Source organism: Ambystoma mexicanum, chromosome 4q, assembly GCF_040938575.1.
Source record: "Ambystoma mexicanum isolate Mex_15411 chromosome 4q, UKY_AmexF1_1, whole genome shotgun sequence".
Taxonomy (NCBI): Eukaryota; Metazoa; Chordata; class Amphibia; order Caudata; family Ambystomatidae; genus Ambystoma; species Ambystoma mexicanum.
The window spans coordinates 122,384,588-122,410,749 of record NC_090928.1 but is presented as its reverse complement, the minus strand read 5'-3'; the positions used below and the strand labels follow the sequence as shown (position 1 = coordinate 122,410,749).

Genomic DNA, 26,162 nt, shown 5'->3' with positions numbered 1-26,162 from the left:
TTCCAATGGGCGTCTCACCCGCCAGAAACAAAATCGGGTGATTTCACCCGTCTTTGCGAGACAAATGGTTGAGAGCTATGCTCCCAGGTGCACGAGAATGTTGGCATGTACGCCTGCTTTATCTCAAAATCACCTGGAAGCAAGAACGAGACTAGAGCTGTTCGGCCACCGATCCTTTGAGTTAACTTTCAGTCACGTGGCTCTGTCTTCGGTTCCTGCCTTGTCGCTCCAAAACGTTCATGGGGTGAAGTAGCCTATGTGACGTAGATAGATTTGGACAAAGGAGGAAGAACTCTGTGAATGGGACATACAATTCATCGAACGTAACGTCTACAGCACGTGATTAGATCGCGTTGCTAGGGCCCTTTCTCTAGTGGGAACTAGATGCTGAGGTTTTCCAGCTGATGGTCAGTCCCAAAAATGTATGGCATTTGCTATACCGTAGACATGTAAACCCTTATTGTCTCTTGCAATTAGTTCGGGTCACAAGGTGCAAGTGGTATAGTTAATGCCCAATACTCTATCGTTATTTAGTTACATCTCATCGACGGATATTTTCCCACGAAAAATACAATCTTTTTAAAGAGAAATGCTGCTGCAGGATTCAGATAAGGTGAGTGATGCGCAGGGCCGAGGACAGAAGACATAAATACGGTGTAATGTTAGAAAATACATTTAGCTTTACCAATTCGGGACGTGTGTTCGTACTGGTACTTACTGCGTGGACATGGTATCCACACTCATCTTCTGGTGTTATTGCAGTATTCAAAATATGGTCGCCACTTGTCAGTAAACCTCTTTATCAATTAAGCAGCCGCAGTGTGCGCATCAAAATATTACAGTATAGAATTAGTGCAGAGTTGCCTGACATGGTGACAACTAATGGTTTTCAATTATGGAAACAGAACAGTAAAGTTACATTTGCAAGAGTAAGTAGAGCGCTTAACTGTACTAACAGTAATATCAGGGAAGAATCACGGTAAAATGATAATTTAAAAATTAAAGACAGAAAATATTTGTAAACAAATTATTGTTATTTGGCAAAGGTTACTCTGAAGTTAGGTGGCTTGCAGATGGAGGTTATTGCACCTGGTGCAGAAATCTGTGTTTGACGGTGGCTTGCTGGTTTGAGTGGCGATGCACATTACTTCTGAAGTCAATGATGACATACAAATATCCTTATTCAATGGGGTGTAGAAGCAGTACAAAACTTACGCCATTCGGCTCTACCACCAGCATGCAGCGTTTTCGCCTACCCTCTCTAACATTGAAATTGCTAGAGACAGTCTCAATCTGTGGTGTCGATTTTTGTGCAGACAATTGAAATTTCTTTTGTGCACAGATTTTCAAAATTCTCGGAAGGTTTTAGAAATCGCCTGCAGATTCATTTCCAGCAGTTTTCCCCTCCGTGGCCATGGAAATATGAAAACGTTTCTGCAGATTTTTACTACGTTTTTGCGTAGATTTGGACTGCTTGTACTAATTGCTAGATCACTGTTGGGGGAATCTTGGCGAGCAGAACAGTGTATGTGCAATAGCAAAAAATGCATGGAAAAACCCTTCTGCACGAAATATGAGGGTAGAATAGGCCATTTCAGCTAACACGGCATCAACCAGTAGCCACCCATAGAATTTACCCTACAATTCAGAGCCACACTGCAATGCATTGTAGTTTTGTAGATTATCTGAAAAGCGTCCGTTTTTGCCCCAGAAATGGTCTTAGTCTTATAGGACAACACTGTTTTATACATGGCTTTATCAACCCAAGACAGACACTATTCAAGGATGCAGTCAACCCCATATGTCTGCCATCCTCATTAGCGCTCATCAGTGTGGGTGTGGTTGTTGAGTTAATAAAGATACATATATAATAGTGCTGCGACGGCAGAATGACATTGCAGTCATGACTACGGATATGACCTGGCTGGAAACATGCAGAACGTGATTGGCTGGCAGAAATTAACAAGCCCCTAAGGTTGTGCAGCAGTGATGTTAGTCTCTGCTCCGGATTCAGACACGCCAGTGACATCTTACACAACACACATGATGGCGAGATGTCTTTGCCTGAGAACCAAAATAGGAACAATTTGAGTTCTAGTCACCTGATTGGGGCCGACTATGTGTGTTGAAGATATCCGCTTCTGCCGGAGACTGCGTCATGCGGGTAGGGCAAACAAGACTGTACAGATCTTCCATGGCATTGTAAGCCATGCTCTACAAGGCCAGAGGATGTTATGATGCTCATTGTTCATGTAATCCACTAAATGTACCCTCATGTTTTTCTGTATGAACCCCCAACACATGCTGCTGCCCATCACCAAATAATCCAATAGGCAAATAGGGAGCAAGGCAAGGTTTATTTCCATACAGCTGTGAAGGGAAACTGGCAGACACAGCGGTTTACACACCCTTAATGTAGTACAGTGACTAGATAGACATTAGATTCAAGTTGGTTAAACCTTTTGTATACATTCTTCTTTGCTTAACTTTAAATTCCAATTAATACTCCAAAACACCTAGTTTTTTCACAAAAAAACAGTTGCATTAATGACACCAATTTTTCAAGACTATATGCAGCCTCTGTCAGAAAAAGCTAAAAATGCCAATGCATTCCGGACCATCTGTCCATCATCCGGGCCAGTAGCTCTATACACTTTTCAAACAATAATATGCCCAGTCATCCGGACCATATAGGTACAGGAAAGTTGAGGAAACCAAAAATAATGGAATCGTGTTAGACATCTTTCCAACAATTCACAAAAATGGCAGTTAGAGTACACCACCCCGTGACATTGGTGCAGAAAAACAAATGTTCATCACCATCACGTCATAAAATAGAATACAATCAGTCCATGGTATCATCAAAGCATCATAATCAAGACCATTTCCATTGAAACAAACGTAAATATCGCATTCACCATGCAGTAGTTCATAGAGAAAATTGAGTAAATTAGTTGTACACGATAGCAAACATAAAAAATCACAATGACAAGAATGACCAGGTACAGCAATAAAGACATAAAGTAAAATAAGAAAGGGTAAAAATAGATAAGAGACAACGTTAGAGAGAGAGAAAGGTCAGCAATGGATTGACACTATATGTAGTTTACAGTGCCACTCTTAACAGCTGTATAAAACCTACTATGCAACATTTTGCCATGATGGTCATAGTTCTTCAATTAAAGCCAAGAGAACACCTTTTATACTGTGGAAACCTCAATCTGGGTACCAATTCAAATCTGGTGTTGAATCTGCGAAAAATATTCGTCAGGATGGCACAATTGCTGGGCGTATACACTCCAACACGTCCGTGGTCTACGGATCACGATATCAAAGAACAAAATCTAAAGGAAAGTGCAGATACATTTCGTCAGATGCTGCTCCTTGTACAAGCCAGATATTCTAATGTAAAGCCTATGTGACCTAATCTTACTTGTCATTAGAAGCAGACGCACCCTCAATCCACAGCCATACAGCAAACGCAGCCCTCAAATCTGATATCCAGTGCACAGATAAAACCCAGTTCAAAGCAGGGCAGCACGTCTACCTCTACTATATGCCCCCCTCGCGCTCGCATAGGTACAGTGCTTGATTGTGACCACTCCCAGTGGTTTGGCACAGACAGTGCTGGTAATTTGGGAACAGTATTTCCAGGTGGACTCCTGTGGATTTGAAAAACGTAACTAAAGAGTTTACAAATATTGAGAGAGAACATGAAAGTTCTGATTATCTCAAAACTGTTATGCAATGCTATAACTCTTCCTTCTGGGTTTATCGTAATCAGTTAATTAAGGTAATTAAGTCTACTGAGGTACGCAAGGGACTGGCTGACCCAGCAAAGAATTGGGAATGTGTTATGAATTGGTAAAAGCAAGAGACAATGCGGTAAAGAGTATTTGCAATATTCTAGCATATCCTAGACAGAGAGAATATGCAAAGATAACAATTGTAACCAAAAGAAAGTTGAATCTCCTGCTGATTTAGGTCCAGAAGCTGTAAAGGCAGCCTTTGTCCAAGCATTAATACTGAAGCTTCAGCAATAACTGGAGACAATTTGCATGGGGTGATATACCTAGCCCCTCACAGAACAAATGGCAATGGCAAATCATTGGGTGTCAGAGTCTGCGGTTACCTCCCCCTGTGTCTCCTCACCTGAGAGTTCCGGAGTGTGGACTCTAATGGGTTCTTTCTCCTTTCTTCTTTCCTTCTTGTGATACTTCTGTTCCTCCTCAGCCTCTAGGTTCTTTCTTCCCCTCTGCCGTTCGTAGAGATAAGGACGCTCTCAATCTGAGGCCACCTTGATGAAGTAAAACTACCGCCAGGGGGACCCAAGGGAGCTGGCCCCAATATCAGGGAAAAAGCTGATGTAGGCACAAAAAACCCTGCTGTATGGATGCGGATCAGCAGATGGAGGACTTGGGTGTGCTGCTTGTCTTGGGAATTGGTTGCGGAACAAATGAAGACCCTTGAAGATGCTGCAGCTATTGTAGGAGTAACCACTCCGTAATGGAGAGAAGGAAATACCGGACAGGATTGCACAACAGGAACTATGGAGGGAGTTCCCCGTAAGGAAAAGCCCTGGAAAGAAATAGCGGATCAAGAAAGTAATGAGAGAGGAAACTAGAAGACTTTCCGCTGAGTGATAAGAACCACCGGTTGAACAGGATCAGAAAGAAAGACACAGTCAGAGAGGAGCAGAACGAAAGGGAAGGAGGAAACAGGATCTAACAGAAGGTAAGTTCGGAACAGAATGAGTATGGAAACAGACTGTTCCAAGGGGGGAAAGATAGCGGAACCACAGCTTGCAGCTGGAGCTGGACAAGGGACAGGGCAAAGGCGAGCGCCGACAGAAGTGGGCGGCAGAGACGAGCGAGGGGAAAAAAAGAGGAGAAAGTGAAAGGAACCCAGAGGGTGCGAAAGGCGCAAGGAAGTCGGGAGGTGGGAAACAAAAGCAGAGAGACATGAAGGGCACGACAGGAACCAGGAAGACGAGAGAAACTTCGCTAAGAAGACTAGAGGGGATATAGTAGGAGAGAGCTACGGGGCACAGCAAAACGCTAGGCCGATATGAAGGTACTAACAGGACGAGTTGCAGCGCGTCGGGAAGGGGGCGTGGTCGCCTTACATACTAAAGACTCAGAGAGACTAGAGCATTACTGCTGATTCCGCAACGGCTCAGTGAAGCCGCCATCTATGCCACAACTTCCACGGTCGAACCATGACAGCATGCCCTCTCTTCATCGGGACCCCCCCTGGGTTTTCCTGGGTGGAGACGATGAAAAGGTCTGAGCAATCTTGGGGCGTGAATGTGGCTCCTTGGCTCCCAGGTACGTTCCTCTTCTGGATATCCTTTCCAATGAACTAAATATTGGAGGGTACCATGTTTGTCTCGAGAATCTATCAGTCTCTCAACCTCGTATTCTTCGGGACTCGGGTCCGTGTGGGTAGCAGGACGCGATCTTTTGAGGCCGAAGGGATCAGGTTTATATATCTTCAGAAGGGAGGTATGGAATACCGGATGAATCTTCTTGAGGCAAAGTGGTAATTTCAAGCGAAAGGCCACTGGGTTAACTTGGGACTCAATTGGGTAAGGGCTAATATAGGGGGCTGTGAACTTTCCTGCATGCGTCCACCGAGGGAGATATTTAATGGACAGCCATACCCTTGTACCTGGAGACCAACTAGGATTGGGTGATCTCTTGCGGTCAGCGTGTCTCTTGTATTTGCTTCTACTGGCTTCCAATTTGATCATTGCATCCTTCTGAATGCACCTCAAGTCCTCGAGATGTTTTCGACTGCCGGTACGGTAGTAGTGGGCAATCCGAAGTAAGGTATGTGTCTGGGATGGTACCCATGGGTGAAAAGAAAGGGACTAACATCAATAGCGGAATGTTTTGAGTTGTTATAGGTGAACTCGGCCATGGATAGATACGCCGTCCACCTTTCTTGCTGTTGGCTACAAAAACAACAGAGATATTGTTCTAAGGTGGCGTTCAAACGTTCCGTTTGTCCATTACTCTGTGGATGGAAGCCAGAAGAGAGGGATCGTTTAATACCTAAAGATTTACACATGGCGGACCAAAACCGTGAGGTAAATTGTGTACCCCTGTCAGAAATAATGCTTCGGGGCAAGCCGTGTAGCCTGACCACGTCTCTCAGAAATATCGCAGCTGCCTCTGGAGCAGGTGGAAGTCTTGGCAGCGGAGAAAAATGTGCCAATGTACTCAAGGAATCTACCGTAACCATGATCGCCGTATACCCCAAAGAGGGTGGTAGATCCACAATAAAGTCGGTAGATATTAGTTCCCAGGGCTGAGACGGTAATGGTTCTTGTTGAAGGAGACCTGCTGGTCTTGACACTAAATATTTATTAGAGGTACACACCAAGCACCCTGCTACATACTCCTTAGTATCCTGGTATATGTTTAGCCACCAGAACTGCCTTTAAAGTAGATATAGTGTGGCTACTTGACCCTTATGGCCAGCAGAGGGAAGGTGGTCGTGACACCAAGACATGGCTTGTATTTGAAGGTCCTTCGTGGTAAGGAACAATCTACCCTGATAGAAGTAGAAAGGACCTCTCCTTTCCAGGTCAGGCGGTTGCTGTGAGGGACTTAGTGTCACCTTAGAGGCATGTTCCACTTCCTGTAAGAAAGAATTGATGGTTCCAAGAAATCTTTTCCCGGACAGGACTGTTTCATGTCTCTGAGGATCCTTAAGTCTGCCTCTTCAAGACTTCGGGATAATGCGTCTGCTAGCACTTTCTCCTTTCCAGGTAGGTAGGTGACTTCGAAGTCATATTGAGAGAAGAAGTATGCCGTAGGTGCTTGCCTGGAATTGCGGCATTCCATCTGTTGCAGTACCTTTTAGATTACGGTGGTCTGTACGAACCAGAAAGGGATGGATTGATCCCTGTAGTAAATGTCTCCACTCAATGCACGTTTGACGAATGGCCAGGAGTTCCTTTTCAAGAACGGAATAGTTTTGCTCACTAGGAGTGAGCGTTCTGGAATAATACGCCAACAGGTGTTCCTCTCCGTCTTCCCCTTCTTGCAGTAAAGCCGCACCTAAACCTCCTCCACAGGCATCAGTTTCCACTATAAAGGGCAATGACTGATTCGCTTGGATCAGGATAGGGGCCGTGGTAAAAGACTTCTTGAGCAGATGGAAGGCTTGATCCGCCTTCTGATTCCATTCGAATCAATTCCCTTTCTTCAGCAACTGAGTGATGGGCAATACTATTTCTGAGAAGGTGGGAATTAATCTTCTATAGAAGTTCGCCAGACCCAAGAATCGTTGGATGTCCTTCACGTTCTTCGGGGTTAGCCATTGTAACACTGCCTTAACCTTTTCAGGGTCCATCTGAATGCCTTCCTTAGAGAGGATGAAACCCAAGTAGGAAATTGAGGATACCTCAAAGGCACACTTCTCAGGTTTCACCAACAGTTGATTGTCTCTCAGCCTTTGCAGCACCTCTATAACATGTCTTCGATGTTCCGTAAGCGATTTGGAGAAGATCAGGATGTCATCGAGATACACCAGTACTGATGAATACAACAAGTCCGAAAAAATCTGGTCAACAAAACGTTGGAATATAGCCGGGGCATTCACTAGGCCAAAAGGCATCACTCTGTACTCAAAATGACCTAGTGGGGTGCGGAACGGCGTCTTCCATTCGTCGCCTTCTCGGATTCTTAACAGATGGTAAGCCCCCCGCAAGTCTAGTTTGGTGAAGACACTGGCCCCCTCAACCGCTTCAAGGACCTCCTTAATTAAGGGCATAGGATAACAGTCGCGTATCGTCTGGCTATTGAGACCGCGATGGTCTATACAGGGCCGTAATTCGGTGGTTCCTTTCTTCGGAATGAAGAACATAGAGGCTCCAGCCGAGGAGTGGGATTCCCGTATGAGCCCATTTTGCAAGTTGGCTTCTAGGTATTCCTTGAGCGCCTTTCTTTCAGGAATGGACATGGGATACATGCGACAAAAAGGTACCGAAGCACCCGGCTTCAGTTCTCTATGTTACAGTCCTCTGCCCGGTGAGGAGGCAATGATCGAGGTAATTTATCCCCAAAAATATCAACAAACTGTTGACAGTAGGACGGAATCAATGGAGAAGCTGTTGGTGATGCTAGTGTTGTACAGTTGGATGCAGAGGTGGACTGAGCTTGGGGCAGACAATGGAGATTACAATAGGGAGAAGAGAAATAGATGGTATTAGCTGACCAATCAATCTGGGTATTATGGCAGCGTAGCCAAGGTATTCCCAGTATCACGGGAAAATGCGCCGCTCTGATGACATCGAAAGAAAGTTGTTCCTGATGTCGTAACAAGTTCATACCGACAGGACTGGTTTCTTGAGTAATGGGTCCTGACGATAATAGAGATCCATCTATACCTTCCACAGGAATGGGACTGTTCTTTTGGTGGAGCGGGATGCAATGCTCCTGTGCCCACTGGGTGTCGATAAAATGTCCCATGGCTCCACAATCTAACAGGGCCAGTGTTTCTAAAGTCAGATCTGCCCCAAAGGTTAGAGAGACTGAAAAATATCATAAGGCGATGATATTCTGCAGGAATGTCATGTTGACCAACATTGCAGGGACCTACTGTCTCTACCCGGATCCTTTCCCTGCTCAAGACCGGGGAGATGGGTTTCCCGAACGTCGGGGAGGTGCCTCAGGACAATTTCGTAGTAGATGTTTCGATGATCCGCAGTACATACATAGACCATGGTCCTTGCAGCGCTTTCGTTCTTCTGGAGTTAAAGGACCTCTAGCGGCCCCTATCTGCATAGGTTCCTCTGTTTGTGTGCGACAAGGACTCCCCCCCCCTCCCCCAGTGGACATCCCGGAGGAAAGGGGTATTCTGGTTCTTCATCTTTCTTGTCTCCTTTCCTACAAGGGTGAGTGTAACCAATTCCTGGAAAGACGTAGGTCGAGCCACTCTCGCTAATTCATCTTTTAGATCTTCATGTAGACCTCTGCCAAAAAGGGTCGGTTGGGCAGAGTCTGGCCAGTCCGCCTCAGTAGCCAATTTACTGAAGGATGAGGCATAGGTCTGGACGTCCTGTGAACCCTGTCGGATATCAAGAAGGGCCTCGTAGGCGTAGTACTGGACCTCTGGGCATCCAAATCTCGACTTCAGCAGCTGCGTAAATTGAGGGAAGTCATTAATAGCTGGATCATTCTGAGTGATTAATGGAGTTGCCCAGGCCAAGGCATTCCCCTGCAGATTGGATACCAAAAACCCCACCTTTGCTTGGTCTAGTTCGTTGGTCTTGGGGCGGAAGGTGAAATAAATCGGGATAAGTTTTCTGTTCGAAGGTTCTAAACTTCGGCATGAAGGCTCTGGATGGCATTCACCATCTCCTGGAATTGTTCAAGGGAAGCCATGGGTGTCGTTTGGCGCTGCAAGCTGTCGGAGTCTGCGGTTACCTCCCCCTGTCTCCCCTCACCTGAGAGTTCCGGAGCGTGGACTCTAATGGGTTCTTTCTCCTTTCTTCTTTCCTTCTTGTGAGACTTCTTTTCCTCCTCAGCCTCTAGGTTCTTTCTTCCCCTCCGACATTCGTAGAGATAAGGACGCCCTCCACCTGAGGCCACCTTGACAAAGTCAAACTACTGCCAGGCGGACCCAAGGGAGCAGGCCCCAATATCAGGGGAAAAAGCCGATGTAGGCACAAAAAACCTTGCTGTATGGATGCGGATCAGCAGATGGAGGACTTTGGTGTGCTGCCTGTCTTGGGAATTGGTTGCGGAACAAATGAGGACACTTGAAGCTGCTGCAGCTATTGTAGGAGTAACCACTCCGTAATGGAGAGAAGGAAATACCGGCCAGGATTGCACAACAGGAACTATGGAGGGAGTTCCCCGTAAGGAAAAGCCCTGGAAAGAAATAGCGGATCAAGAAAGTAATGAGAGAGGAAACTAGAAGACTTTCCGGTGATTGATAAGAACCACCTGTTGAACAGGATCAGAAAGAAAGACACAGTCAGAGAGTAGCAGAATGAAAGGGAAGGAGGAAACAGGATCTAACAGAAGGTAAGTACGGAACAGAAGGAGTATGGAGACAGACTGTTCCAAGGGGGGAAAGATAGCGGAACCACAGCGTGCAGCCGGAGCTGGACAAGGGACAGGGCAAAGGCGAGCGCTGACAGAAGCGGGCGGCAGAGACGAGTGAGGGGGAAATAAGAGGAGAAAGTGAAAGGAACCCAGAGGGTGCGAAAGGCGCAAGGAAGTCGGGAGGTGGGAAACAAAAGCAGAGAGCTCTGAAGGGCACGACAGGAACCAGGAAGAAGAGAGAAACTCCGCTAAGAAGACTAGAGGGGATATAGTAGGAGAGAGCTACGGGGCATTGCAAAACGCTAGGTCGGTACGAAGGTACTAACAGGACAAGTTGCAGCGCGTCGGGAAGGGGGCGTGGTCGCCTTACACACTCAAGCCTCGGAGAGGGTAGAGCATTACTGCTGATTCCGCAACAGCTCAGTGAAGCCGCCATCTATGCCACAACTTCCATGGTCGAGCCGTGACATTGGGCCTCATTACGAGTCCGGTGGTAACCGAGCCGGAAAAACCGGCAGGTTACCGCCGGATTCGTATTACCATTCCGCCTCCGTGATTCCTGGAATTACCTGGGCATTGCGACCCCGGTGACCCGGGAATTCCGGAGGCGGAATTGTGTAAGTCCCCATTCCCATGGAGCCCGTTACGACTCCATGTGGAAGTGGAAACACGGCACCATGTTGTAATGGTGCCGGTGTTTCCACGTCTGCCTGCAGGCGGGTGGTGTTAAACCCACCAGGTCACACCTGGCGGGAGTGACACCTCCCGCCTGTAGAACTCGAGATCAGCCGGTCCGGAAACAACGGTGGCGACGGGTTTACCGCCACCGTTATTTCCGTACCGGCTGACTCGTAATGAGGCCCATGGTGTTTCTTGTAGAGAACAACATTATTAAATGATAGTGTAAGTTAATGGCTCTTCAATCACAGAATCTACACAGGCAGAGGGGTGATTGAGAATGTTAATATGAATGTGAATATGGGAGGCGGTCAGGGAGGAGACTGGTGGCAATGCTGGGTAGCAAACCTTAGAGGAGCCGGACAATTCAGACGAAGTGGTAGTGGACGTAATGGTGTTGCCTCTGACCCTTAAAGTGCACAGGGTTTTCAAAATGAATATGGACGTAAACATGAGGGCCATTGGAAGAGTGCCCGTACATGCTGCAGCTAAAAGCTGCTGGAACTTTCACTGCCCCTCCTTTTACAAATGTGAATGCACATGCACAAAATTAGCAGCCCGAATAAAGCCAAGGGAAATATGTCAACCTGGGAGCAAAATGTGTACTTACCATTAGCCATTGGCTAGTGATATTTGACTCTTTGCGAGTAAGAAATGGTGTGCTGTCTGTATGTATATAATTGAGGTGGCGAGTGACTTTTTTTATGGTTGGTTTCGTAGCTTACAACTTGAATTTCTGAATGCTCATGTCCACTATATAATAGTGCCTGTAGATCAGGGCACACCTTTGCTGAATACAAAATTGAAGGTACATTTGTATCCTGTTTTATCAAGCTTTATTTTTCAACTTTTAATTTTTCAAACTTTTGATACAGACTAATCAGTTACAACATATCAAAATACAATACAAAAAACACATAATAAAACATCTATACAAATTACACAAATGATATCCAAATCAATATAATGGGCCTGAGCATCGGGGTTGGGGGATGGGGAAAAACACTCCTATGAGACAGTTGAAAGCCTATTCCACGGTATCCCTAATAACCCTAAGGCTGTCGTGATCTTTGATAACCCTGTGTCGGCCCTATTACTTCAGAGAAGAGAAAAATACTGAGATCTGTAGTATACATGTTCCCTGTCTTTAATGTGTTCTATAAATGGAGCTCATGTTGATAGCATTTAGCATAAGTGTCCGACAAGATCGCCGAGATCTCCCCCATTGACAGAATTTCCCATATCTTTATCCACAAGCATGCTATGAGTGGACTCACAGGGGATTTCCAAAACGTTGCTATCGTCAAGCGGGCTGCATTCTATAGTTGTGTAATCGGGGATGCTCAGTTCTCCGACAGATTGTGGAGTACTCCGTCGTCGTCACTGCCTAGAATTAACACACGCTGATATAAAGGAAACACTGTAAACTGTCCTTAATTCTTTACAGGATATCTTTCCGGTATATCTGAATTACCAGGCATTGCCACCATATGTGACCCCCCCCCCGACTCATATTGCCCACTTCCCCACACCCTCTCCAACCAATGTCTGACACCTCAGGAAATGTTTGCAGTCTGTGTGGCGTAAGATACCATCTTTAGCATATCTTGTACAAGTTCTCCCTTATATTCGTGCATTTAGAATTTCTTTGCATTCCCCCCCCACCCCATATCCACCCCAAGTTTCAATCTGGATCGAAATCCCATGGTCCTTTTCCCATTTAGCCATATATGGATAAATCATAGATGCCTCCTCCGCGTCCCGAAGTTTATAGCATTGGGAAATTCTTTTATAATCTGCCCCTTTGGTTGCTAACAATTCCTGCCCTTTCGGTTTTCTAGATACTGCGAATGTCACAAACTCGTCCCAGGTAAACTAATACACCTTACTCCCAATGAACCAGCCAGAGGATGCAAACCGGACACCCTGGCTGGCTAACGGGGCAAAAGGGAATAAGTAACCGGAATACCGCCAGGAAGCCATCAGTTGAAAAGTAATGCAGACAGATTAGGAACACAAAAAAGGATATTTTACATGCCCCAAATTAACAACAATTATTGGTCCAGTGGAATGAATAAGGATGGCACGACTAAGGACAGTAAAAGACAGCAGAGAGCCAGCACGTAAGGGGGGGTTCACCCGAGTGGAACAAGGGCGCAACTAAGTGAAGGGAGACTCCGAGGTGGCACCAACATGTACATTGGAATGGGTTGAACTGAGTGTGATGAATCAGCAATGATTCCCCTCTAAAAACCTGGCTTGGGACCCTTCTCATGTGGATAGGGAAGGGCAGACACTTCCTGTCCCTGGGTGGGGAACAGGTCATGGAAGACTGGGAAATCCCCTTGTTTAACTTTACTTGCTATCCCTCACTTCTAATGGCTTACTGATAAATAGAGGACATGAGAGAACTTAATTTTGTTGTTAGGGACTACAAGTCCCACATTCTGTAGTCCCATAATCCCTTAAGTACTGGGACGAGGAAGAGGGCTCAAGAGCAATGTTACAGAAGTGGTCAGTTTGTTAAGCATAATAACCACACCTGAGGGAGGCATAAAAGGCCCCTTCCGGTGTAAGTCATTAGATGGAGTTGGAACTGGAGTAGTATCAGCGGTAGCAGCAGTATAAGCAAAGCCTGTTGCTGGCAGTCCAAGCAGAAGTTGGTAGAAATAGAGGGTGCCAGGACCACTCTGCAGCAGATTTTCCTTTCCCATCTGAATCTGAAGTGCAGTGGTTGCACAGCGGAAAGCGTGAAGGAAGACTTCTTTTCCCCATGTGAACCTGATTGCTGAGATTGCACAGCAGGAAGCGTGTCGAAGACTGTGGCTGAAAGTTGGTGTGCAGCAAAGGATCCCAGGAGCAAGACGAACTCCGTAACTGCATGGCGGAAACAAAAACACCTTCACTGAGGAAGAGTGTATGGTCAGAGGAGCAAGTCCTACGGGACGCGAAGAGAGCGAAGACAGAAGCTGGTGAGTGTTACTGAGTGTTTTGATCCCTTGTGCAAATAAAGGCATGCAACTGTAGCCAAGGAGAATCACTAGTGGGTGAATGAAGGCCTTATAAACTCGACCGTTAATTGTTGGACAATGCAATGCAAAAAGAGTAGCACTCGCGTATGAGTAAAAGTGAGGCACTCGATTGTTGATTGTTGAACAGTAAAGATGATTGAATTAGACCTTGCGTAGAAGTGAAATTGCCAGAATGGTTTGAATTGCTTTATCGCGTGTGCTTAAAAACTATCCTTAAAGTGAAGGCTAACAAGAAGTATAATTTATAAAGCAGCAGAACATTTTAGCACTTTACCATAGTGACTGAACTTTAAATTGTGAGTTGCAGGGAACAAGCATTGCCCAGAGTCGAGAGTGGCGCACGCATTATCCCAAGCCAAGAGGGGTGCAAGCATTGCCAAAGCCGAATTAATTATACAAACATTGTCCAAAGCCAAAGGAGACTAACAACAAGGCATATAATTAAGCTGTTCTTGTTGGCTGGAAGGGAAGGGCTGAGTGCAAGATTGTACACTATGATGTATTATTCTTTTTTAACCTTTATTTATAATTGCACACAGATAAGGCATACACACATTTTTTAAGAATTCAAAACATTACATCATACAAGATTACATTCAGTGTCAATCTGGGGCCTCGGCTTCAGCTTTGTCTGACAGGTATTGTTTGTATCTGGCCCATATATTTCTGGGTCTGGCAGTGGGTTGTACTGAATCTATATACAGTTCCTCAGTGTCATTTGTCCATATCTTCTCTTGTTTCCAATCTGCCTTCTTAGGCGGTGTATTGCTTTTCCATTTCAGCAGTATTGCCCTCTTAGCTATCAGCAAGCTCAAGTTCAGAAGTTTCCGCCATGTTGGGTTCATCTTTCCCACAGCCCCCAGGAGACATAACTGCGGTGACCACTCGATGGGCTGGTCAGCCATTTCGTCTAGAACTGTACAAATCTCTGCCCAATACTCTTAATTTTGTACATGTCCACAACATGTGGTAAATGCCTGCATCTTCAGATCGACATCTCGGACATGTACTCTCTACTGTGGAGAAGATGCACTTGAGCCTGGCAGGTGTGTAGTGTGTCCTGTGGACTATCTTATAATGTATAAGTTTGTATCTGGCATTACATGATGTGTTTGGTCAAAGTGCATACCTGCAGCAATTGGTGGTCCCCTGTTTGATGCCCCAAGTCTTGTTCCCACTTAGCTCTGGCTTTATGTTCTTCTGTTGGGTGAGTCTGAGCAATAGTCTTATACAGTGTGGATGCCGTGATTTCCCCTGCACTTTCAGTGAACATGTATCCCAGTCCCAGGTTTATCTCTGGTTCTTCTGGAACAGCTGGCCATATGTTCCTAATTGATGCTCTGATGCGCATATAGTGCAGTTTGTGTTTGGCCGTATCTCCTACTATGCCTTTAAGGATTTCCCAGGCCACAAAACGTTTGTCTCGGAACAATTGACCCCATTGAACAATTCCCCTGGCGCTCCAGTGTGTAGCGGCCTCCTTGTTTAGGGTAGGCGGTATATGGGGGGGTCGCCCCAGATCGCCATGCTCGGGTGATGCAGATTTTCCGTGCTGTATATGTCGGCAATTCTGGACCAGGCTGTAGCCGTCACCAGCGTAGGGTCGATGGAATTGTGATGTTTGGGACATGACCATGTCATATTATGGAGTATTGTGGTAGGTTCCGGTGTGCAGTGTTCATGATGTGTACTCTTGGGGTTGAGGAAGTTAGTAGCCCACTGGGCAGCGTATTGTGCTCGCGAATATGGGCCCGTTAATGCCCTCCAAATTTAATCTGGGCCCCCCCCCCATGTGAATGTGATGCATGCACTTTTTATTTTTGCAAACAGTGCTCAACCAGGCCACACTAGTACTGTATTAAATAGGTAGAGGAGTTTTGGGAGAATTATCATTTTGATAAGGGCAATTCTCCCCATCATTGAAATAGGCAAGGCTCTTCAACGTGCCATTTTTGCGCACAGGGCATCGGCCAAAGTATTGTAATTTGAACCGCGGGATAATTGGGCAGTCTTAGTCATGTATGTTCCTAGATATTGAATGTGTATTGGGCTCCAAATGAGTCCGTGAAGATCGTGGGGTGCTACCGTTGTTTTTGTGAGCGGGAACATTTCAGATTTGTTAGCATTGAGTCTTAGGCCGGAGAAATCGCCAAACTTCTTGACTTCCGCCAGAACTCTGCCAAGCGTATGATCTGGATTCTTTAGGTACAACAAAATGTCATCAGCATATAATGTGATGATATCCAGTTTACCTTCTAGCCACAGTCCATATGTACTGTAGCGGGTCCTAAGAATGTCCGCTAAGGACTCTATCACAGTGCAAATAAGAGCAGCGATAATGGGCAGCCTTGTCGGGTGCCTCCCAGGAGTTCCAGTGTGTCTGATAAGGTGCTGTTGATACTTATCTTGGCATAGGGTCATGTGTATAGTATTTTGATCCATTTGATGAAATTAGGACCAAACCCGTAATTCTGTAGTACTCTAAATAGAAAGGGCCAGTATAATGTATCGAATGCTTTTTGCATGTCCAGAGATACTGCCACCCCTTGAGTTTCTTCGGGTATTGTCGCCAAGATCTTGTGGCACCGTCTAATATTTGTTGCCGTGGATCTACCTGCAACAAATCCGGCCTGGTCTTCATGGACAATGTAGGGCATCAACAGGGTTAGCCCGGCTGCTAATATTTTTGCAAAGATTTTAGCATCAGTATTTATTAGTGATAGCGGTCTGTATGAGCCACATTCATCTGGGGGTTTCCCAGGTTTAAGTAATAGCGTGATGACCGCCTCCCTGGTGGTTTTGGGTAGTTCCCCTTTCTTTAGGGCCTCTGTCCATACTGCGTGTAGCTTGGTTATGAGAAGTGGACTGAACTCTTTATAGAATTCCGCCCCCAGGCCGTCTGTGCCTGGTGCTTTCCCATTGGGCAGCGTTTTTATAGCCTCTGATATCTCGGCCTAAGTGATTGGGTTTTCAAAAGTTTCTCTAGTGGCGTCAGCTAGCAGTGTCGTTGGTATGCTGGAGAGGTATTGATCTATTTCCTCATCAGTGGCGTTGCTCTGGGGGGGGAGTATAGCTGTTTGTAGAAATCATAGAATGCCACAATATGATGTATTGTGCTATGAAGAAGATAGCTTGGAAGATGCCGTGTTTCTTTATTCCTTGACAAGAAGTTGTTTCTTTGAATCTGACAAGGAGTTGTATTTTCTTTGACATTCATCAAGTTTGGCAAAGCACCTTGACCAAGAATATTATTGGTGTTATTTGATTAAGTGGAAATTATTATTCAAAGCAGAAGAAGAATTGTTCTTTTGGTTGAACATTGATTTAATAGAACTTTCTTTTAACAAAGTGAAGGAGCCAAGAACTGTGTTGTAACATTGTTGCAAACCTGGATTTCCTTATTTCTTTTTGTTGAACATTGGAACTGAATCTAACCTAAAACTTGGGGAAGGGGAGTTCACCCAGGTTCTAAACAAAGACTGTGAATACATTATAAATGCAGTTGCTGATGTTGTTTTGAATTACGATATATTTTCTTGTGTATTTTATGTAGAAGTGTGAGGGCCAGATATCCTTTGCTAGAGCGTTGCCTTGAGTTTATGATAGGCAGGGGAATCCTCGCCAGGGTAGGAATAGTGAGGCGTTTATTGAAATGTATACTTTTAATAAAACAGGGGAATCCTCGCCAGGGTAGGAATAGTGAGGCGTTTATTGAAATGTATATTTTTAATAAAATTGCCTATTTTGAGAAATCACCCAAAAGTTCTCCATCTCACATTTCTGACCGCTCACATGAGCAAAAGACAGTATCCAGCGGGCAATCCAAGAGTAAGCGCAGGAGATGGTGCAAGGGGCGCATGCCAACAACTCTCAACAGCCCATTTGACAAGCAGTGCTTTAATTGTGCATATTGAAAATGTTCTAATTCAGGTATGTGAAACCTTTCTTTGTATTGGAAAAATGTGAGGGGACCCTCATTACCATATCATTTCTCCAGAGTTAAGGGTTCTTGTTTTTTCCCAAGGGGCAAAAGTGTCCTTGTTTAACCCTGGGGTCAAGTCCAGATTTATAGATATTGGGTTCAGGGGTCCTCGTCCTGGATGTATTTTTAGTCTTCTGCACCCCTTATCCCAGTATCTAAATGTGCATCGGATGGTTGGCAATACATTTCCCCCCCCTCAAACTCCCGTCCGGGTACAGAAACGGTAAGTGTGATATGGGCAGGCAACACTCCTCTTGTTGCATCTCAGAGATTTGTGAACAGGGCCAGTCCAGGATATGACTAATCTGCACCACTAAGAGGTATCGCTGTATGTCTGGAACACCCAAACCCCCTTGAATGGTCACTCTCTGCAGTGTCTTGCGCGGGACTCCGGGTAGTTTCTTAGCCCAAAAGTATTTGAATATTTGCCTCTTGCCTTTACTTCACCACTTTGGGCGCTATCGGTACCGCTAATGCCTGGAATATAGTAATTCAGTAACCAGGGCCATCTTTATCACCGCTCTTCTCCCTAGCCACAACGTTTCATAGAGATTCTGTTCCCTTCTCCTAACCCTCCTTTACCCTGCCATTCAATGTACATGTGTCATGTGCATAGTTGTAACAGTACTGGGATGCGGAAGAACATAGCCGACCCAAGAGAGATTTATGGTAAAAGTGCTGGGTCTAAGAAGCGTCAGATCTACCTTAGAGAGAGTTCTCAGGGAAATACTGGGACGAGGAGGAGGTGCAGAGGAATGAAGCGTGATACTTAAAAAACTATGGAGCAGTCTAGTGTTTCCGGAATTCTGATTGGCCAAATCCGACACAAAATTGACAAGGGAAAAGCAAGCAGAGAGAGAGAGATCCGCCCTAGAGGAACCGCAGAGAGCGTGCAAGCCCTGCATCAAGGTGAAAGCAGAAGTGGTGGTGCGCTGTGTTGGGAAACCATACAGTGCCAGAGGAGCAGAATGCTGCAGAGCCACAGGAAGCCACGTAGAGGACGGAGAAGTACGCGGGAAGGACCAAAACCAGCCTGAGGGGATTGGCAAAAACCCTAAAGGTAGCTGGTTGACTGGGACAGTTGCTGGTGCTGGTAGAGAGAATACTCAATTTTGGCACAGGGCCTGGCAGAGGGGTGAGCAAGGCCGACCAGAGCAATCGGACATAGGAGTATGGGTCTAGCACCTTCATCCAGTTGAGAAGAGCATCACGAATCCTCTTCTTCAGCTCTGTACCTGGCTGGAAAGTGAACCAGGTCTGTGAAAGGAAAACAGCAGAATCCTACGGATCTGTGATCCACACCTACAGACCAGTAAAACAACGTGCAGCATCCCCCTGATGGAGTAGAACTCTGAGAAGGGCCTTGGGGAAGGGAGTCATTCCCACAGCCTTCATGAACTGTGACAAAGGGGGCCATTACAGCTTTCCTGGTATCCCACCTGCAATTCTGTCCTCGCAGCCGCTTTGCTTGGAGTCCGGCAGTTAGAAGTATGGTTCTCCTCCCTCTACTGTCCGGGGCGCTCCCCCATAGCGTCCCCAGCTCGGAAGCTCTAAGCGCGGTGAGGAGCTCTGTCTATGACTCACTGCACCAGTTAGCTGCACAGCGCGAAAGTAGTAGACTATCAGTGTTCACCTTCACATCTCACTGGCTGCCTCCTGAACAGTTTTGCTTCCCCTATATTGGAGATCCTGAACTGCAAAACCCTGCTCGCCCGCTCCCTTCAGAACCTGCTTCCTGAGTCACTGCCAGCTTCTGGAACTCTGCAGCACTCCTCTCAATGTTCCCGGCAGAGGGAATGCACGGCCATCCAGCTGGAATCTCCTCTGAACAGATGCCCCTCTGGCACCATTTTAGCGAGTAATCGATCCAGCGTCAAGGCCATCAAGGAGCAACGGCAATAGGTCAGCAAATGAAATGGCGACGACCGTCACATGCACGGGGATGTGTGTTCACACTGCGATTTATTTTTTTGATTCCTATAACCAAGTTACATGGGTGTTTTGCCGGCAGGTGGGCTGGGTTTGCTCAGAGCTCACAGCGAGCATGTCTTCATGCTCCACCACGCCCCCCTTGGTGGCATATTCTGTTTATTAGACACCAGAGAATTTCTTTTCAGCTTAATGGTCTAAAGACCTTTTACATGTTCCAATACCCTCTATTATTGTTATATTTAATCATCCAGTTGCTGATCTGGTTACTGTCCCCTTGTCAGCTGATTTAGGTCACATCACCCATTCGATTTGTGTCTACTCTCCCAGTGATCTGCTGCAGTGAGACTTGCAGTGCAAATTAGGGTGCACAATTTACTGGACTCCTTAACAGATGATGTTGGATGTTCTCAGTGACAATGGGAATGAAGGGATGGCTATTTTACAAGCTGTATCAGGACCAATACAAACTAAGGAGAAACGTATTCAGGTGTAGATGTATTGGTATCTAAAGCACCCAAAACATTGTACTCACAACATGCAAATGAGGTAGGCCTTACTAGAAACACAGAACCAGTGTCCATTCAGGATGACCAAATGAAACCTTTATCAAGGAAGCCCAGTACCCACTGAAACCTGTGGTAGAAAAGGGCATCTCCATAGTAATAGTCATGCCTACAACTAGACCATCAGTACTACAGTGTTGCCACTAAAGAAAACAGGAAGGGACACACATCAATTCTTACAAGATTTACAAGCAGTGAATTCTATGGTGCTGCCTTCTTTCTACGTGGAACCAAATCCAGCGACTATACTTTCTTGAATTCCACCAAGGGCCACTAATTGTTCAGTCATTGATTTGCATTTTGCTTACTTTTATATCCAATACACCTTTACAGTCAGTATTTATTTGCCTTTTGTCATTCTAGATTGCAGTTCACATGGCAGTTGTGAGAAACCTGACGGTGTTCTCCCATCTATTCCCTCGGGATTTTCCTTTCAGGTGGCCAGGGAAGGACCATCACTTTTGACTCCCGACCCTGGAGGTGGACAAGCAAGGGAGGATCACCTAAGAGGGATTTGGAGGAGAATACCCAACATCGAGACATGGTATTCCCAATAATACCCCAACCCACTCAGTCTTCATGGGATATATTGAATCACACCCATCTCCCCCACCCCAATTTCCAACAAACACTGAGACAAGGAAGATGCAACTAAGATCATGAGGATTACCCATAGGAAAAGCATTGGGAAGCAAGACAGGGTCGACTACTACAACCTACCACTAATAGAGTCAGGCACTTTATCTCAGCTGTGCACACCTGACTCCACTTGATTCCTCCCTACACTATAAAAGGTGGAGTTCTGCCAGAAGCAGTAAGTGAGTTGGGGATCCCGTCTGGACCAGAGAAGCCAAGGAGGGGCAGGAGCTGAAGGCTGGAGGAGAACGGCATGCAGATATGCTGGCCCAGTATCTGTGAGAGGCTGCAGCGTGGCGAGGGAGCTGTGTCTCCAAGGAGCCAGAGTGAGGCTGCCTGCATCTTGCTGGCAGCATTTAGTGGAGTGCTTGTTCCCTTGGGACTTGTGCCGGCACCGAAGGTGACTGAGGGGCAGGTGGTGAGACAATGACTTCAACCCTGCGTATCCTGAAGGGACCGCCTGTCAACGCAACCCTGCCCGGTTTCATGAAAGTTAATGCAAGAGAAACCCGGGAGCTTGCGTTTGACTGTGGCAAGGTGGGAGGAAGGCACCAAAGTAAAGTGGCACAGAACGAAAGCCAAGTGACAGATTGTGAAAGGGCATAAAGCAAGCAGAAAGAGTGTAAAGCGGCACAAAAGAAAGCCGAAAGCAAGAGAAAGAAAAAACTATTGGAACGTAAAAAAAAAATCTTGAAGGAAAACGCGCTAAGCATGCTGAAATAAGAGGAAAGTGAACTGACCAATATAAGAGAAACAAGGGTGCGAGTGACCCAAAGCAGGAAAGAGGGTGCGAGGGACCCGACCGATTTTGAAAAGGAAAAGAAAACGCGAGAGGAAGTGAAGAGGGTACGAGCGACCTGAAGGTGAAAACAAGAACGTGCAAGCAGCACAAGAAAGTGACAAGAAGGTGCAAAAGCGCACAACCAAAGGAACAGAGGGTGCCAGGGGCACGATAAAGTCAAGAGAAGTGTGTAAGGGGCATGGCAAGACACAAAGGGGGTGCAAGTGTGCATGATAGAGAAGAAGGCGTGCAGGAGCTACAGTGAAGTGGAAAGAACAGTGAAAGAGGCACAGAAGAGAAAAGCTAGATGTGGAGAGTAGTCCTCTTATTTCTTTGAATTTGTTGCTACATTCGTTTATTAGACTGTATGATACTGCAGTCCTGCCAGTAAGATCTAATACACATGCCTTAAATTAAATCAAAACGCTTCTACTGACTGGTATTCTTGCAGTTAACAAGAATTTGTCAGAGGCAGATATGAACAAAGTTAAGAGTGGCACTACATCAGTAGGCATAATGGTCATGACGGAGGTAGCTTCTATTATATCTGAAATAAAAGTACCTTTGAGTTAGACAGCAAAGGCAGGCATTAAACGGATGATCTTTAATGACTCAAAAAAAAAACAGAATATGAATGGCCAAACCAAATGCAATAATCTAGGAAATTTCTGAGAAGGTTACTTAATTCCTGTAGAACAGGTGATGTCCCTAATCATTCACATAATACACACCTGATGCCTGAGTTAATTGCCATCAGTGATGCACAAACTCAGTCTGAGTGTCATAGCAGTAAAGAGGTAAGAAAGGAAAGGTTCAGAAGTACTACTTGAACAAAATGAGACAACAGAAGGAAGGGAGTATAGAGGTCAGAGAAATACAATGAACAACTGTACAACAATCTGTACAATGATCAGGAATGACTATGATGGAGTATTTGAAGAGGTTGTCGAGGATCTGAGAGACAGGGTTTGTATGGAAACAGCAGCCCTGATTCAGGCGAATGACACTAACAAGATTAAAACTGTTGCATGTGATACTGTTATGATACATCCGCATGCAAATAGTATGAATGATAATTGGACTGAAAACTCAGTAGAGAGGTCCCCTAGAGAGACTATGACAAAAAAAGAAAACCTGCAATAATAACGTTAATGAGACACACAATGTTATGCATGATGAAACAAACTCAGGGGGTGATCAACCCACAGAGTCGAAATCTATTGTTTTTTAATCAGTAATGGCCAATGAGAAAAACGTGTCATTAAAAGGGTCGAAAATACTGTCCTTACTATCATTGATACCTGAATTGCCAACTATGAAGTTTGTAGCACTTGTATGATCGTAAAGAACTTGCTAAATGCAAAGTTCACTTTTATTCACTCTTAGTGACAAAAATTGTTATGAATTGTCATGCAGAGTTTTATTAAAAAAAAGAGGTTTTAACTGTTATGAGAAAAGTGTGGTCCTCAATGAGGATGAGCGAGGGTTAAATAAGTGTACAGGTATTAAGGATAATCTTGGAAAGTGAAGGTGTGGAAGGCAAGTCAATATTGATTTTGAGCCAGCTGACTGGGTTCTGCTTTTATCATTGCTCAAATACCTTCCTCTCCCCCCCCAAAGGCATCTGGAAAATGTTGACATGGAACACAAGAGGTCATAATAGCTTTTTAGATGATGAAATGAGTACAAAATATATGGAGCATGATTTTGAATGTTTACTAGAAGCATGGCTGTGTTCCACCCCGATCTTTGATGGTTTCAGTGTTACTGAAAAATATGCTAAAAAAGGACCAATTGGCCTTCCAAAACGGAGGATTCTAACTGCGGTCCGAAATATTCAGGGGCGCGCAATTGTGAAACTTGGATGTAATTCAGACTCATTATTATGCACTATATTTACAGATCATATAGGTAAATTGTCTGTTTTCATCTTAGTTATTAATATGTACTTTAATTCTGCCTGCACGGACCTAGACGATGTCATGAATGACATTGATTTGGTGTTAGTTGATTTCACAAGTCTTCCTAAGAAACAATTAACTGTAATTGCGGGTGATCTCAAGAACAAATACAAGTCCTGGTTGAATACGTAAGCTTCCGGGTTATATCAATTCCAACCAAGAATTGCTGTCAGACATAATCAAGAATAATTCTCGGTCAATCTGGTGGAGGTTAAATCTCAAGCAGAACAATCAGGTTAGCAAACAATCCTCTACTATATCTGAAAATGACTGGGTGGTCCATTATAAGACCAAGTTCTGGGATGATAGGGCCTATGTTAGTAGCAGCAACAGTATGGAAAATAAGTAAGGAATCAATCTGGAATTATGACATTGACAAAGATCAAATTATACATGTAATTAAGAAATAGAAAAATTCAAGGGCTTGTGGGCCAGATGGAGTGATGAACAGTTTCCTTAAATTAGACCCATCACTTTGGTCGAATATCCTACTCACGTTGTTCATACAGATTACGAAGTTGGGTAGCATTCCGGCCCCATGGCGCACAGCTACTGTCGTGCCTATATTTAAAAGAGGGGCTAGGAATGACCCACTGAGCTATTTCCCTATTACCCTAACTGATGCATCCTCAAAGACTTTTCGACTACAGTGCTAAGTGGTTTTACATTATCATGTCTAGCAGAGGCAGGGAGAAAGACTGGGAGGACTCTGTATGTTGCAGTATTGGATCTCTCTTTTGCATTTGATAATGTTGTATCAGGTTATTTTATGGAGTAAACTGGTGAAACTGGGAATGCTGCATGGTCTAGTGAAGATGCGTCAGTTACTCCATGATGAGAACAGTGTTAAAATTAGATTAAATGCAGAGGGAGATCTATCGAGAGATATACCAACAAACAAAGGAGTACAACAAGGTTGCGTGCTAGATATAACACTTTTTAATCTGTACATGTCGGATCTATGGCACTGCATTAATGAGTGGAATCTGTACTCTCCCAGATGTGGTCGGCTCGGTATCAATTGGTTTTCTTATGAGGATAACCTTATTCTTTGAACTTTACACCCGCTGGTTTACAATGGGTGTTAGATGGATTTTCCAAGTACTTAAAAATTAACAATTTAATACTTAATCCTCTCATAAAAGGCCTAAAAAGAGCTATGCCTGGTCGGTCAATAATACCATAGTCCGGGAAACGGTGGCTTTTTGTTTTCCAACAGGAATGTATTCACACAACTGAAAAAAAGATTAGAGGGAAAAAATAAGAATGTGCACCTCTATGATCATAATAATTCATAGGCGGTTCTGTGCTTATTCCCTTATACCCTTTATTGAATTCTTCAGGTTAAAGGTGACCCCAATTGTTATATATGGAATTGAACTAATGTCCCTGAATAGTAGGAAAACCTTGGACAGATTAGAGGGTCGACTTTATAGGAAGCTCTTTGCATACCCAAGTATGTTCCAATAAGTGCGATCAGATTGAAGTTGGGACTTCATTCTTGGTGGTCTGTTTACATCTACAAGAGTCTGTCCTTATACCTAAAAAAAATCTGGAGTTGAGGATTCTGGTATAATTCCCCATTTAAGAAAAATGATGGATGATGCGACAAATGAGTTCAGTAAACTCTTTGAAAAAGAGGTGCTTACATTTTATGAGATCTATGGATACTGATGACCAGTATCTGTCTGTTTTGAAAAACACAATCAAGACATGCAATACAATCTGGGACACTGCAGACTTGCAAAGACTGAAAAAGTAAAATATTCAAAGTCTGCTGTATGTCCCAAATGTAAGTTTGAGACCACATCTGGAAAACTTCCTTCAGGCTCTGCCCGTCAATGGTATCTTAAATTTAGACTGAATTGTTTACCAACGTTATACATTTTAGGACCCCAGCTGAGTATACCTCAGAAACTCAGATCTTGCAGACTTTGCACAGAACAATGCACAGTCTCTCCTTTTCACTTGGTAATTGCTTGTATTAAAATTACAAAGTTAAGAATTTCACATTTTAAATCTCATGTTAACTCAATAGCCTGTGTAGATGGAAACTTTCTATGGACTAGACTTATGACAAATAGACGGATGTGTTTCCTTTTAGCTCTTGTAAATTTTTTTAAAAGTACATTTGATGAACTAGCAGGGTTATTACTCAGGAGAAGATCTTTTAAGTGAAGTTTTATAAATTGATGTATTTCTATTTTAATGATTGACTCCTATGTATGTACTGTAATTGGGTTAGTATTATTTTAGTGAAAATATTGCGAGATGAATGTTTGTGAATAACATTATGAATCTGCAAATCTCCTGTTTTAGTTATTGTTTGCTATGGAATTGGTTTTGTCTTGTCTTGTATCTGTGTAGTGTTTAATAGGTTTATAATGTTGTATAAGGTATTTTCTGACCAAATATGCAACAATAAAAAATAATTTTAAATAAAAAGAAGAGAAAAGGTGCCAAAAGAAAGGTACAAAGAGCAAGGAGATGGGTTGCAGGTCAGAGTGGTCGTACTTTGGAGGAGCAAAGAGCCCAG

General features: G+C 44.6%; 1 protein-coding gene and 1 long non-coding RNA gene across 8 annotated transcripts in view; one reads left to right on the top strand and one right to left on the bottom strand.

Annotated features, from left to right (window-relative positions):
• LOC138467535 (uncharacterized) overlaps positions 1 to 329 on the bottom strand; it is a 55,175-nt gene extending 54,846 nt beyond the window's left edge. The window contains exon 1 of the long non-coding RNA XR_011268105.1: positions 134 to 329. This is a non-coding gene — a long non-coding RNA (uncharacterized lncRNA). The remainder of the gene's footprint in view (positions 1 to 133) is intronic.
• Positions 330 to 343: 14 nt separating this feature from the next.
• Positions 344 to 26,162, top strand: part of LOC138467533 (zinc finger protein 583-like) — a 667,149-nt gene continuing 641,330 nt past the window's right edge. For 5 of the 7 annotated variants that reach the window (XM_069607643.1, XM_069607642.1, XM_069607640.1 and 2 more), the window contains exon 1: positions 345 to 613. In XM_069607643.1, coding sequence (XP_069463744.1) covers positions 590 to 613 — 24 coding nt within the window. In that variant the 5' untranslated portion in view covers positions 345 to 589. Of the gene's footprint in view, positions 614 to 26,162 lie in introns of all 7 variants that reach the window. The other 2 variants (XM_069607639.1, XM_069607638.1) reach the window with 2 other exon arrangements.